At 41.4% G+C, this 15,259-nt stretch overlaps 1 protein-coding gene across 4 annotated transcripts; it reads left to right on the top strand.

Annotated features, from left to right (window-relative positions):
* Positions 1 to 2,239: 2,239 nt before the first annotated feature.
* Positions 2,240 to 7,852, top strand: LOC123509861 (zinc finger protein OZF-like). Of its 4 annotated transcripts, none has more exons than XM_045264463.1 (2): positions 2,240 to 2,388; positions 5,118 to 7,852. In XM_045264463.1, the coding sequence occupies exon 2, from the start codon at positions 5,718 to 5,720 to the stop codon at positions 6,942 to 6,944; it is 1,227 nt and encodes a 408-aa protein (XP_045120398.1). In that variant the 5' UTR covers positions 2,240 to 2,388; positions 5,118 to 5,717; the 3' UTR covers positions 6,945 to 7,852. The 4 variants fall into 4 exon arrangements, with proteins under 4 accessions (XP_045120398.1, XP_045120390.1, XP_045120383.1 ...); XM_045264455.1 differs by having other exon boundaries at positions 5,115 to 7,852; XM_045264448.1 differs by having other exon boundaries at positions 2,240 to 2,413; positions 5,115 to 7,852.
* Positions 7,853 to 15,259: the final 7,407 nt, after the last annotated feature.

The following is a 15,259-nucleotide window of genomic DNA, read 5'->3' as shown; positions in this document are numbered from 1 at the left end:
GGGCTTTTGGTGAGATTGTTGAGTTTTAAAGGGTGTTTCGTAGCTCTCGTAAGGTTGTTGGGGAAGTTATATGGATGGTTTCGTGGTTCTAGTGAGCTAATTGGGATTTCTAAGGGTGTTTTCGCGGTTCTGGTGAGGTTGTAGAGGTTTTAATGGATGTCATCGTGGTTTAAGAAAGATTTTAGAATCACCGGGATTAAAGAACAAGTTGAAGAAGAGACGCAGGAGGAAATTAACAGCCATCATTTGCTACTGGAGGATAAGTTACAGCTCCTTATATCCGGCAGGATGAGCACACCGTGTGGCGAGGCGTGGCGACCATCATCGGAGCCCACCTATCATTGCTCGTTTCGCAGAGTTGCAGACTTTGAGGCCGTAATGAGGAACGTCACAAAGCTCCCAGGCAGAATTTTCACCAATGAAGACCTGTGCCCAGCTTCACATAACCTCAGAAATGCCTTAATTGCTATCTACCTAGACTTTAACAGTTTAACATATATGTACATATATGAAGGTAAAGTGGCGTTCTTCAAGCATACACGATTCACATCATCAAGCAAAGGCCAAGTGGTTCAAGTGTCCCGAGAAGTGAAGCCCCGACAACGAGTAAGACCACAGCTCGAACTTCGGAGAGCGTGCATGGTGGTCGGTGGATGACGGTGTTGAAGTCGGAAGATGGTGCTGGTAGGACTACAGGTGTTAGTGACATTGGCGGTGGTAGCACACCATCCAGTTATCGTGTAGACGTCACGACTGCTGGCGTTTGGTGTAGTAGTGGTGAAGCTGGGAAGCGAGCTCACCTGGCTGGAGACATTTGAAAATTTGTTCATCACTCTGCTGTTACCAAGTATTCCACTTGCATCCATCATAATTATGGATAACGCCTCAAACCACTCAAGGAAGAAAAATCAACCCCCGTCAGCCTCCAGCAATAATGCAGCTATCAGAGATTGGTCAGAGAAAGGGATCATTGCTGCTCCCGAATATTTCCTCAAGGCTCGGCTCCTGACACTCGTTGAGCCACACACCGCTCCTGAGGAGGAAAGCTACAGTATGTGTGGTTGACAGGACATGATGGCTGGTGAGGATGGCCATAAGATTGTTTGCCTTCCAGCGGACCACTGTCAGTACGTCCCCTGTGAGCTGATACGTGCCCAAGGGAAAGGATATATATATATATATATATATATATATATATATATATATATATATATATATATATATATATATATATTTTTTTTTTATACCATGTGGGCTTTTCATGGGAATTTATGGGCTAAAGGGGGTACTTTTTGTGGTACCTCCTATCTCAAAGCCCACCCGCTAGGAAACCGTTGCCCCGAGTGAGGAAGCCCAACCTACACTCGGACCGAGGACAGGATTCGAACCCGTGCGCTTTGAGACCCCTCGAACCCCAAAGCACGCATGGTTCCACTGTACCACGGCACGGAGACAGACCTCTTAGATGGCTCCTTGGAAGCCACTTGCTGATGAAACAATAAACAGCATCACAAAAGATAAGTGAATGAATGCTGTCGTACAAGTTGAGAAAGTTCACACAAATGATGTAAGGAAATAAATTGCCATTGACAAATTTGTTGATTGTTTCACCATCACGCTGACAACATCTGATGGGGAATCAGAATAGATTTGACCTTGTCGTTAACTTAGAGGATATTTGGCCTCAGTGGGAAACTTCTTGGGAAAAAAAAAAAAAAAAAAAAATGCGCCAAGACGGTTACCTCCTGGGTTGTGTGGAAATTAAATTTGAATAAGTATTCATCACCTATCATACTGGTACAGTAGGCAAATGATACTACTACTACTACTACTACTACTACTACTACTACTACTACTACTACTGCTACTACTACTAATGATAATAATAACAATAATTTATTAATACTATACTTGTAATTGTTGAAATGATTAAAACAACACCGATAATAACAATAGCACTATGCATTAGGTGGTGATAATGATAATTATGATAATAATAATAATAACAGAGAGAGAGAGAGAGAGAGAGAGAGAGAGAGAGAGAGAGAGAGAGAGAGAGAGAGAGAGAGACGGACAGAAAGACGGATAGAAAGACGGACGGACGGACGGACAGAAAGACGGAGGGACGGACAGAAAGACGGACGGACATAAAGACGAATGGACGGACGGACCTGTTATGTTATGTTAAAGACTGACAGATAGAGACAGAGACACCTGCAGCCTATATTTTATGGTATCGTAAAATTAGATAGACGATTGATATCTGGATAGCACTGACACAGGACGTGCGCTGCGTGAGTCCAGTGTCCTGCTGTGAGGGGTCCCGAGTCACCTGTAGCATCAAAATCAAGATCAGCATCAAGATGAGGATCAAGATAAAAATGAAGTGTAGGTTTCTATTTACTTTTTGGTGGTAAGAGTCTGTATTTGGCTCCATCTTGACTGTTTCAGCTGTATTTTTAGTTTAATGCTGTATTTTAGCAAAGTAATGGGAAATGGGGCTGCGGGGCTCTTGTATTACTGTGTTCCTTAAACAAAAGCATATTTTGTACCTCAGTGGCTAGCAGATTCATTCTAAACACACTGAAGTCTTCTAGATAAAATGTTTCATCTTCAGATGGGCAATGCCACATTGTCTGACAGGAGGTGTGTTGGCAACGCTTCAGCTGTTAGGTTAGGTAATGCTGTGATTGAGTAGTTTTATTAACTCTACAACCCATCACTGCATATTTCCGCCACAGGTTTCTGGATTTTTTTTCTGTAGTATCAAACACAGCTGCCACCATAACAGCAGCTATAGTTCCGGTACAATTCTAGTTTCTGCCCATACTCCCCCGTCCACCCCCAACAAGCGTGGGGACAGGTGGAAATGTGGGGTTTCGGGTGGGGAACGTGAAATGCGTCGAAATGCCTATTTTTTGCGTAACTGGTGGGTGGGGGGGGGGTTAGTGGCCTTCCTAAACTCTGCAGAAAGTTCATCGCAACTTTCGTAAATTCACTAGTTTCCATAAATTTGGAGTAAATTTCATCAAGGACGCTAACCTAACCTAACCCAACCCAACCCAACCCAACTCAACTCAACTCAACTCAACTCAACTCAACCCAACCTAATGTACACCTACGGTAACCTACCTACCTAACTTAACATACTGTAAACCTAAGGAAACTTGTAGTGAAATCCCCGTAGACTTTTTAAGAGGATTTTTTTTTTTTTCTCCACTATGCCAGAAAATATGCATTTCCGACACACTTCATGTTCCCCACCCTGAAAACCCGCATTCCCACCTGTCCCCAACTAGAATTATACCGTAGTTCTTTAGTTACCCCTGGTGGCAACAGCTGAAGCTTGGGCACTGGCCTTGGAATTACAGCAGTTTCAAGCAATACACCACACATAAGTATACACATTGTCACAGTTTAGATATAGGTCACATTTCTACCAGCATGTCTAACCCCATTTTATCCTATCGGAAAATGGGGTTAGGTTAAATTAGGTTAAAACCGGCTTTCCCAGGAGGTCCCCAAGCTTGTTAGACATAGGGAAAAAGAAATATAAGATAGGGTATATTGGTTGAGATTGCAAATTTACCGAAAAAAATAAATAAATAAATGGCTAATAAGATAAAAAGAAAGAAAAAAATAAAGTTGTAGATAGTAAGATAATTAGAGAAAAGAGAAGAAATGATAAAGTTGTGGGTAGGAAAAGAAGAGTAAAGAGAAAGAGAAGAAGAAAATGATAATTAGGTGAAGAAATATAAGATTGGGTATATTGGTTGAAACTGCAAATTTACCCTGTCCTCCTTTCCTGGCTTCCCTCTGCAGCTCTATCACTCAGCTGACGTGATGTGGGAATGGAAATATAACCATCCTCCAGCTCTCCTCGCTTCCCTGCTCCCCCTTCACAGCTCTTTCACTCAGCTGACATGGCATGGGAGTGGAAATATAACCAAAACTAACCTAACCCTAACTTTACCCTAACCTAACCATAGCTAACTTAACCTAACCATGCTATTGGGCAGAAGGACTCTGAGGAAGATGTATCAGCATTGTGTGGCGACTCAAATAGGTAACGCTAGCTAGGATAGGTTAGGTTATGTCTAAGCTGGGGTTAGGTTAGTTTGGGTCATCATATTTTCATTGCCACATCTTAGCAGAGTGAAAGAGCATTGAAGGGGAAACCGGGAAATGAGAAGAACTGGAGGGACAATTATATTAGGACAGTGCTGAAACTTGACCATATTTCAGCTTACTCCAGCCAAACACCCTGCCCTCCCACTCGCTCCCCAGCAGTTTGGGGGTAGGAGCCAAAATTAATAGGCAATGAAGCTGCATAGCCACTCTTAGTAGTGATAGGTATATGTGAGAGGTATGTGTTTACCCCACCACTTCCCCCACCCACTACTTACCTAATATTGTCAATTCTTCTAAAATAGCCTATCTTAGCCATGGGGTCTGTGGCTCTGCCTGGACTCCTTGTTAGGATACTAACTTACCAAACATAAACCTAACCTAACCTAACCTAACCCAAACCAACCCAACATAAACCTAACTTAACCTAACCAAACCCAAACATAAACCTAACCTAACCTAACAAAGCACCTCAAAAATTCCACCACTGCCACACAATTTTTCTCTGTGTCTGGCAAGGCCACTGATCCTTCCATGTGATGTGTGTGTTCTGTGCTTGTATCTGATGCAGCTGGATTTGCTTTAATTTGCCTTAATATTTACTGTAAAATCATGAATCACACTGAGGCATGCAGAGTAGTGTTCGTAGTGTGGGAGAGAGAATGGGGACGTGAAGTTTGACCTGAATATAATTTCTGAATGACAAGTGAAGATCAGACACCATGTGGATAGGTTTGAGAATAGTGGCTGTCTACCACAGCAATGAGAGAGAGAGAGAGAGAGAGAGAGAGAGAGAGAGAGAGAGAGAGAGAGAGAGAGAGAGAGAGAGTGTGATGTATAACTGTAGGCTGTATGGTAACATTAAGTACTTGTAAATACTAAATAGAAATAATGATGATTCAGTGATTAATCATCACTGTCACCATCACAGTGTACCTCAGCACACTGTTATTGATCACAGTTGAGTTATCTTTTTTCCTCCACAGCAGCAAGGTGAAGGAGACCAGGAGAGCTTAGCTGGTTCATCCTCAGCAGTGGTCAGTGTGGCAACATTTCAACACTCTTACAGAAGTGCTCTGTGAAAATACTTGTCTGCATCCTCTCAGAGTGGGATTGTGGCAAAGTCCTGTGTCATTAGAATAGAGGCGGCACAGGGAATGGTGACAGACCCCATGGCAAGTTAGTGTGCAGTGTGTGTGCTCCAAGTAGAGGCAGCAAGGGGAGTGGTAACAGACCCCATAGTACCTTAGTGTGCAGAGTGTGTGCTCCGAGTAAATGCAACAAAGGAGGATTGTAACAGACTCCTGGCAACTCACCGTGTAATGTGTGTGTGTGTGGCTTGAGTGATGGCAGCAGTGGGTGATAATGGGCTTCATGGTGACTCACTGTACTTGTATACCATTATAAAGTTCAACAAAATTGAAAGAAAACATGAAAATATGTAACAAAGTAGGTAAACGAAAGTAACCAAATAAAGAGATTGACAATTTGGTAGTTAAATGGGCTTGTCCAAATTGACATCACTCCTTGGTGTCCCAACAGCTTCCCCATGACAACACCATCTTATGTGGAACACCAGCTAGAGTGGCATGTGTGCAGATGTAGTGAAGGAGCCACAGCCACAGCCACAGCCACAGTCACAGCCACACAGCAACTCCAGAATGGAAGAGGAAGACAGCAGTATGAAGGTGGAAGATGACAGCATGGCAGAGGTGAGGAAGTTTGAGTGTGAGGAGTGTGGGGAAATACTGAATAGCAGAAGCAAGTTTATTCAGCATTCCTTGTCTCACAGAGGAGTGTCAGTGTTCTGCTGCCAGAATTGTGAGCAGCTCTTCTATTGTGAGAAGCAGCTGGAGCAACACATTTCTCTCCACATGAAGCAGGACCGTCATGAGTGTAAGTTGTGTGGAAAGCAGTTCACCAGAGAGAGTAATCTTGAGAGACACACAAAGATTCACTCAGGAAAGAAAGACTTTACTTGTGAAACATGTGGTAAGGCATTCATCAGGAAGAGTGACCTTCAGCAACATTCAAACATTCACTTGGACTCAAAGAAATACAAGTGTAACGAGTGTGGCAAAGCCTTTGCTCAGAGGGGGAACCTTGCCCGACACCTGCTCAACATTCACCCCGGAGCGAACCAACACAAGTGTGACGAGTGTGGCATGACTTTCACCTCCAAGTGTGACCTCAATAGACATGTCAAAATTCATACCATTGCAAGAGGCTACAACTGTGACACATGTGGCAAGACATTTAATCTTCACAGTAGTTTTAAGCGACACGTAAATATTCACACTCAAGAAAAGCAATACAAATGTAGTGTGTGTAAAAAAATCTTCAACCACAAGAACAACCTGACCAAGCACCTGAACACACACACTGGGGAGCAGCAGTACAAGTGTGAGGTGTGTGGCAGGACGCTGTACTCCCGCAGTGACCTCACGCGACACACCAACATTCACACCAGGGAAAAGGAGTACAAGTGTGACGAGTGCGGCAAAATATTCTACGCTAAAGGTGACCTGACGCGGCACACCAACATCCACACGCAGGCAAAGATCCACGTGTGTGAGGAGTGCGGCAGAACGTTCACCCACCGCAGCAGCTTCAAGCAGCACATGAACATTCACACAAGAGCAGAGCAGTTCAGCTGTGATGAGTGTGACAAGGTATTTTATCAGAAGGCCAGTCTGGTCAAGCATAAGAACATTCATGCTGGGATAAAGTATGCCTGTGATGAGTGTGACAAACACTTCAATGAGAAGAGTCACCTCAAGAGACACAAGAATGTTCACACTAGAACGTTAAAGTAAATACTTTGCTTTAATCACAGCAACAGTGATGAAGCATTTTGAAATTCAGTACGAAAATTTTTTACTGGGAATTGTAAAATGCAAAAGTTTTCAAAATCTATACATTTTTGAGTGGTGATGCAGGCAGTTCCAGAGTGGTGTGAGATTGATAATATTTGGGCACTTACAAATCCTCTTTGTGATTGAAACTTTTTTTTTTATTTAAGAGGGGAAAACTGGCCAAGGGCAACAGAAAGAGTTAAACAAAAGGCCCACATTGGTTTCTAGTCCCCTAGCTGGTCTGAGAGAGTTAACCAAAAGAATGGGATTGTTGTCTTGAAACTTCCCTCTTCAATGAGTTCAGGTCACAGGAAGATGAAAATACAGAAGCAGGCAGACAGTTCCAGAATGATTGAGAGCACTGGTTAACTCTTGCATTAGAGAGGTGGACAGAGTAAGGGTGAGAGGAAAAAGAAAGTCTTGTGCAGTGAGGCTGCAGGAGGAGGGGAGGCATGTGGTTAGCAACATCAGAACAGGTTGGCATAAAAACAGAAGATAGCCAGAGATTCAACATTGTCCCACTATCATTTCCATTTAAGTAATAGAGATTGCTAAGGATGTAGAGAATCTATGGACATTGCTTGTATCATTAGGAATGCTCCTGAATCTGCCAGAGGTGTTACAGCCACTTTCTTTTATACTATGCAAAAAAAAAAAAAAAAAAAAAAAAAATCACTAATATTGGCTGACCTAATCACACAACTTGTCTCCTGAATACAGGTCACTGCCACCGTCACTGCCCACAAAACAACAAATGATCCTTGAATAACATCACCATTCCCTCCAGGACACACCTAATCCTGTAATTACAAAAGGACACAGGTGATGTTAACAAGTTAATTAAACTCTAAGGATGCCAGGATCCTCCAGGATGTCTTTTCTTTTTTCCTTCCTTTCACTGAGTGAGTGGGTGTTGCAGTGGTCAGTGGTGGCAGCAGTAGAAGTTTTCATGTCTCATTCCTGCTGTGTAAGCTCCCAGTAAACTTTCTTACCTTTGGTCCATGGTATCACCAAAGCCTGTGTTCAACACCAGTGGTGTCAGTGGTCATGAGATCGGTTTCTTTATAAATGTAGCTATTTACATGAAGGTGACTTGGAGCTCATGGATTTGTAATGGAATGTAAAATAGTGGTTGGCTGATCATAGAGGTCTCTGGGCAACCACTGCTGGAGTCACCATTTGTCAGCTCAGAGAGGTGAGAATATAATCTCACCTTATTGTTTTTCTTTTTTAAGTGAACTGGTCATTTCACAATATGTAATATATCTTTAAGTATCTATCTACAGTAAACCCTCTGTGCATCAGATCAATTGGGGGAATTCCTAGTCAAATTATCTGAGGATCCAATTACTTACCTGAAGTTTTAATGATACTTATACCTAAAAATGGTAGTAAAATTCAGAAAAAATATATAATAGAACCACATATTCATGCACTGAAAACAAAGACAAGCAGAGGAGAGAAGCCACAGAGCCCTGTGAGCAGTGTATGTCAACAATTCCCCCTTCCCTCCCAGGGATGATGCATGTCTCCCAGCTTTCTTAAATATCGCCACTGTCCAATTTAGATGAAAATAATGCAATGGTCATAGAATCCGGCTTATTTGATATCCAAGTTAAACATATCCAATTTATAGAATTTACTGTCTATTCTTCTGTGTATCTATATATGTAAGTAGCATGTGGCAGAGAGACACCCATGCCACTGCTTCACTGCCAACAAATGATAGCCATACTGGAGCTGAACGCTTGGCTTGATGTAATGGTTATTAGTTGCTGCAGTTCAGGAGTGAGTTGCACAAGGCACGGTACAAGTGTGGTAGGGGAGAGGGATGATGGAGGTGGTGGTGGTGGAACAAACACACTCTTACTTGGAGTGCATGCTTAACTCTTACACTACTTGCTACAATGTTACTTACAGCAGCTTAGAGTTGTTCTACAATGTAAGTACAGAAGAGGCAAATACTGTGAGAGAGAGACTGATTAATGTGTGGGAAGATCAGATGCCAGTATGATGCCATGTGTTTGTTTGTCAGCCACAAAAATGTTTCAAGGAAAATATACACTGCTCAGATTTTCAGCTCAATTTTTTTTTCTGCTCAGATTTTCAGCTCAATTTTTTTTTTTTCTTTTACTGGCAACATGCAGTTTGGAATGTTTTAAATGACTGTGTTCACATTTTAATAGATTTTCTTTTTTTTATGTCGGAGGGGGAAAGCTGGCCAAGGGCAACATAAAGCGAAAAAAAAGGCCCACATAGTTGCCAGTCCCATTGTAGGTCCGAGAGGATTAGCCCCCCCCCAACCAAAAAAAAAAAAAAAGACAAATGTTTTGAAACCTCTGACTTAAAAGAAGTCAAGTGATAGGAAGATGGTAATACAGAAGCAGGCAGGGAGTTCCAGAGTTTACCAGAGAAAGGTATGAGTGATTGAGAGTACTGGTTAACTTTTGCATTAGAGAGCTGGACAGAATAGTAGTGAGAAGAAGAAAGCCTTGTGCCGTGCGGCTATAGGAGGAGGAGAGGCATGCAGTCAGCAAGATCAGAAGAGCAGTTAGATTGAAAAATTTACTTACGTCGTGACGTCACGGAGTAGGCTTTGTAAATGTGGTTGGTGATGGAAAAGAACACATCTGGGACCACAGAAATTAATTATACAAGAAAAAAAAAATAGCTTGTGCAAATCGTTGTTCGACGAAATAGCTGCCACTCTACAAGAACTGTCCTTCAATGCAGGGTGTTGTTGGAGGTAAGGATTGAAAACTTGTCAGGATTTAATTTGATCGCAATTGTGCATAGTCTTCTTTTTATGATTAGTGTGTGGTAGACACTCCTTTCTTTCCTTCAACATAGCCAGGGACGTATCCACAGGCATTTTCTTTTCTGTTGACTCTTCCGGTACGCCAAAAGAAGAGCAACCACCGCGTCAGCATCGTTATTGGAGGAAGATATTTTGACGGGTAGCTGTTTGTTTACACTCACTTCCCGCCAAGGCGCAAACTAGTCAATACTTTGCAGGCGCTATGTGTGACGTTTTACAACTAGAAGGGATTAGTCGATACTTCTAGCGACTTGCAATTTTTGTCGCAAATTGGCACGTGTGAACCCTCCTTTAAGAGTTAGATGTGTGGTAGGGGAGAACAATGTCTGAATCGATGGAACGTGTGGGTTCTTGCAGCTTCCTTCTTTTCTTATGTTGTTATGTCGTTATGATTCTGAAGCACTGTGTCTGTTGTTCCAGGAGCCGCGACACTTTAACAACATGATCGTGACGATGTTGAAGTGTTTTTACCCAGAGATGTGGCTCACGTGGGCCGGCGAGAGGTGGGTTGTTTGACGGGAACGTGTCGCTTGTGTGTTGTGTGGGTGGTAGTTTGTGTTTGGGTGGGCGTAATAGAGGCGGTGGTGGTGGTGGTGGAGTGTGGTGTGTAGCTTGGGGGCTGCAGTTCCCCCAGCAGCTGCACGTGTCCTCAACGATGACCGCAGGCACCATCAGCTGCATGAAGGAGGCTGCTGTCATCAGTGAGGGGTGTAGTGTTTTGAGACGAGAATGTTGCAGCTGCAGTTGTTGTTGTTGTTGTTGTGATTGTTCAGTGTGGTTCTGTCTGTAGTGTTGGTTGTCTTCAAAGAAAGTTAGTTGGAGTTTGATGGAGGGACAGCCGGTGTGCGCAAGGCTCGAGCGAGTTCATTATCTCTGTTTGCTCTTTAAGGTTGTCAAAAGAAACTTCAAAAGAGTATTTAATAATGATCTCGTTGAGCATTTGTTTTTCCGTATTGGTGTTTGTGTTTGCAGGTGTAAGTGTAGCTGTTGGAATGGCGAGTGCGGCGGCTTTGGGTGTTGTGGGTGTGGTACCGTGGGTGTAGGGGAGTTCTGTTTTTGATGAGCTCCGCGTTTTACTGGGCACTTAAACGATACTGCTGTATGTTCCCCATCGTAATTGATGCATTTGAGGGTGGTTGTGTGGCAGGTTTTGTAGTCATGGGCCTTGGCTGCTCACTCGGAACATACCAGCAGTTGTCACTCATGCTGATTTGTGATGTGTGTGAACCGCAGAGTAGCAATGGTAACACTGACTGGGCAATGAGCAGTAGTCTTCAGTGTTTAGGTTGTGTGAGGGAATGATTGGTGGGAATAGTCTCAATATGCCTTCTTGCTAGGTGTTGTCGGCCGCTGTCGTGAGCAAAGTTTTATTTCAATCATGTGAACCTTTGAGATGATAATATATGTGTTCTAGGTTGAGATTTAATATTTTGATGATACATATATCTATCTATCTATCTATCTATCTATCTATCTATCTATATATCTATCTATCTATCTATCTATCTATCTATCTATCTATCTATCTATCTATCTATCTCTCTCTCTCTCTCTCTCTCTCTCTCTATATATATATATATATATATATATATATATATATATATATATATATATATATATATATATATATATATATATATATATATATATATATATATATATATATATATATATATATATAACTAAATATTGTTATTGCTTAAAATGTTCATTTTTTCAAATTTGTATAAGAAAACAAAAAGCATTTACGGGAGACACAAGAAAGTGAAGCAGTTGTTCAGGTTATGGTGAATATTAGACCAGTCCTAATGGAGGCAAACTGTCAGTAAGTAATGATGTGACAAGACAAATCACATATTCATAATTTTTCGTATTTTTCATATACCAGAAGAAAGACCAACAGGGATTGAAATGTATAACAAATATACCAAAAACTTATTTAGTTTTCTCAAGACAGATCGAGCTGGTACAACCACACCTTCACTCTGCAGGTGGAAAGTGTACCGGATACTGTCACCGTCACGTCACCGACACTGGCATTGCCTTGCATAGAAACTCACGCATGGCGGGACAGCTGAATGTGTTCCATTGTTCACCGAGTATTCCTGCATGTACAATTCATGTCTCTAGTTTACACAATTCTAATGGTCAATACAATGTTAAATCACGCATTATTTATCACTACATACAGTATGATATCACAAATATAATATTATGTCATATTTTCATAATTTTATTGAAATTACAAAACACAAGTTAGAAGACGATAACATCAGAGAGCAGCAACCTTACATTCTTAGGAAAAGTTTAAAGCTTATGGGAAAGAATAACAAATATAGTAAAAAAAGAAAAAAATATTCGTTTCATGACAGAAAAACGCGTCGGTAGAACTATTCATTGAATTCTTCGTAGAGATGGTAATACGTGAACATTCTTTTTTTTTTTTTTATTAGGTAATTTTTGTGGAAGAAGGAAGGCTGATCCAGAATTGTGGTTCGGCCGCCAACAGACCTCGGTCCTGCGGGCTCATAGGACTTGTACTATTGCAGTGTTATGTAGTGGAGATAGAACAGACACCACTCGCTGCAGGCGTGAAGGACCACTGGTTACGAACACTGCCATTGATAACACTTATTGTAAGTTATGATGTCAAACATGTGCTTGTGGCCAGTGTGTTGTTAAACAGCCAAGGTTGTGTTTGTCACTGTGGCCAAGTGACGGTTTTGTAGCAAAGCCTGTATGAAAGTTATTCTTGTCACTCTTGTGCCTGTCAAAACTATCCTTTCTCCTGTCTATGTACAGAACGGTTTCTACAGACCATTGTTACTTATCTTATTGACATGTCTATCAAAAGTCATATGGAAAATAAAAATATATGCCTAATTTTCTAATGGAGTTGCTGGGAAGTGTGATGATATTGTCGACTTGCAAGCATGCGTTGGGAGGAATCTGAGATATTAATGAAGCCTTTGCTGCTTATGGACATACGCGGAGTTTGGGCCAGCTGAGGGGATCTGAGGAGGTATTATGCTGATTTTCCCTGGAATGAATACAGTTTTCCGTGTGAGAGCCATCTCTGTGTGCTGAACGCCAGTGTTGCCAGATGGTGAAATTTTTCACCAGATTCAGAAAATCTGGTGAAATTTCTAGCTTCCTTGTGAATAAATATTAAGAGTTTGGAACCGGACAAAATCTGGTGAAATCTGGTGAAAAGTAGTTGATCAGTGATTACTGCTGAAGTATAGATATCGTTCACGTCAAGAATAATTCAATGGATGGCGCAACTTTGCAACTACCGGTATTGTGTTTACATCAACACAAACGGGTCACGGGTGAGTGCTTGGGTGACGTTGTAAACTCTACGTGTCCACAGTCGGGAGTCTCCACAGCCGAAGAAAACGCCTTTCAAGGTGAACGGATATAAAAATATCAGTAGAAATCATCATTAAGTATTCACTTGATGTGTCAGGGAAGACATTATTTTGTGGAGAAATGGGTATGTGTATAGTGCTATAAGGAGGACGTTCAGCATGTGTGTTTCGTTGTCATATTTACAAAGAAATTCTTCATGAACTGTTCTTAAAAACTTGCAGTGTTTGGTGAATGGCTTGGTGGTGCTGGCATGATAAAGGATGGTACATGATTGTTGCAAAATTATACATGTACCTGCTGCATATATACACAAATACTATAAGCTTATACCTAACCTGATAAAATATTCACAGCAGCCAGTCGTGGTTTCTGACTACAGATAAAATGATAATTTGTGACTGAAGGCATTGGCAGTCTCAGCATAGGTGACTAGGCCTACTCAAACTAGTTACTGGACCAGTGGTTCTTAACCCTTTTACTAACACGCCCCCTCTAGGTACTGTTCTCTCCTTCCACAGCCCCCGTGACATTATATAATCACACGAAAAATAATATACATACTCATAACGAAGATACTGCTGCATTATTTCATAAACTAATCTGTACAGTACTGCCCGCGTTCGTGTCAAGAAAATAACTCATAACAGGAAAATACAGAAATCAAATGTCAACCAAAGTGCTTGATAGTATTGTGCGCATTCGATCGCATCTCATGATGCAGGGAATCTGTTGCACACAATTTGACATTACTAGTGATATGCTCTAAAGATTCACGTCTGAAAAGTATGAAGTGTAGGTAACTCTTGGATATAGCCTACCGAGAAAAGAGGAAGTAGATGCATTTATTTATTAATTTATCCTAGCTACAGTTGTGTTAAAGGAAAATTGACAAGTACTTTCTTTACATTATTGCATTACAGTACAGTATTATTCATAAAGTCATAGATTATGGAAATAAAGATTTTGACTTAAGAATGTTATGCATATTAATTTTCATTAAAAACTTATTTTACATTACCATAAAAAATATTGGTGAAATCTGGTGAAATTTTGATGGATGTCTGGTGAATTCGGCACATCACGATCTGGCAACGCTGCTGAACGCATAACAGAGATGATAGTGTCAGGCATGGAGGCGTACATTCCTCATTCTTTCTCTTAACCTAAACCTTCCAAACCTTGGTTTAACGCAGCCTCTTCTCGTGCTATACATGATAGAGAGGTTTCCCACAAAAGGTACTTGAGTCTTCCATCTCCTGAATCTCATGTGCTTTATATTTCTACCCGGAATCATGCCAAGTCTGTTCTTCAATTTTTTTTTTTTTTTTATGCAGGAGGAGCAACTAGCCAAGGGCAACAAAAAATGAAAATAAAAAGGCCCATTGGGTTGCCAGTTCCCTTAATGGTCAAGTGAGATATCCAAAATTCAGGGACTAATGACTTGAACCCTTAAGTCGTGGAAAGATGGAAATAAAGAGGCAGGCGGAGAGTTCCAGAGTTTACCAAAGAAAGGTATGCCAAACACTCCTTCATTAATAGAAAATGTCAAAATCTTTCAAACTCTAACTCCCCTGGAGACTTCTGGCATCTGGCCAAAAACATCTCCAATAACTTCACTGCTTCATCTTTCCCTCCTTTATTTCATCCTGATGGCACCACTGCCATCTCTTCTGTCTCTAAAGCTGAACTCTTCTCTAACAACTCCACCTTGGATGATTCTGGGCTTGTCCCTCCCTCTCCTCCTCCCTCTGACTATTTAATGTCTTCTATCAAATTTCTTCGTAATGATGTTTTCCATGCCCTCGCTGGCCTAAACCCTCGGAAGGCTTATGGACCTGATGGGGTTCCTCCTATTGTTCTCAAAAACTGTGCTTCCGTGCTTCTACCTTGCTTGGCAAAACTCTTTCAACTCTGTCTATCGACTTCTACCTTTCCTTCTTGCTGGAAGTTTGCCTACATTCAGCCTGTTCCTAAAAAAGAGTGACCGTTCTAATCCCTCAAACTACCGTCCTATAGCTTTGATGTCTTGCTTGTCTAAAGTTTTTTAATCTATCTTCAATAGGAAGATTCTTAAACACCATCCTCC

Source organism: Portunus trituberculatus, chromosome 3 (assembly GCF_017591435.1).
Source record: "Portunus trituberculatus isolate SZX2019 chromosome 3, ASM1759143v1, whole genome shotgun sequence".
NCBI lineage: Eukaryota > Metazoa > Arthropoda > Malacostraca > Decapoda > Portunidae > Portunus > Portunus trituberculatus.
The sequence above is the reverse complement of the archived record's forward strand: the minus strand, read 5'-3'. Positions and strand labels throughout refer to the sequence as shown.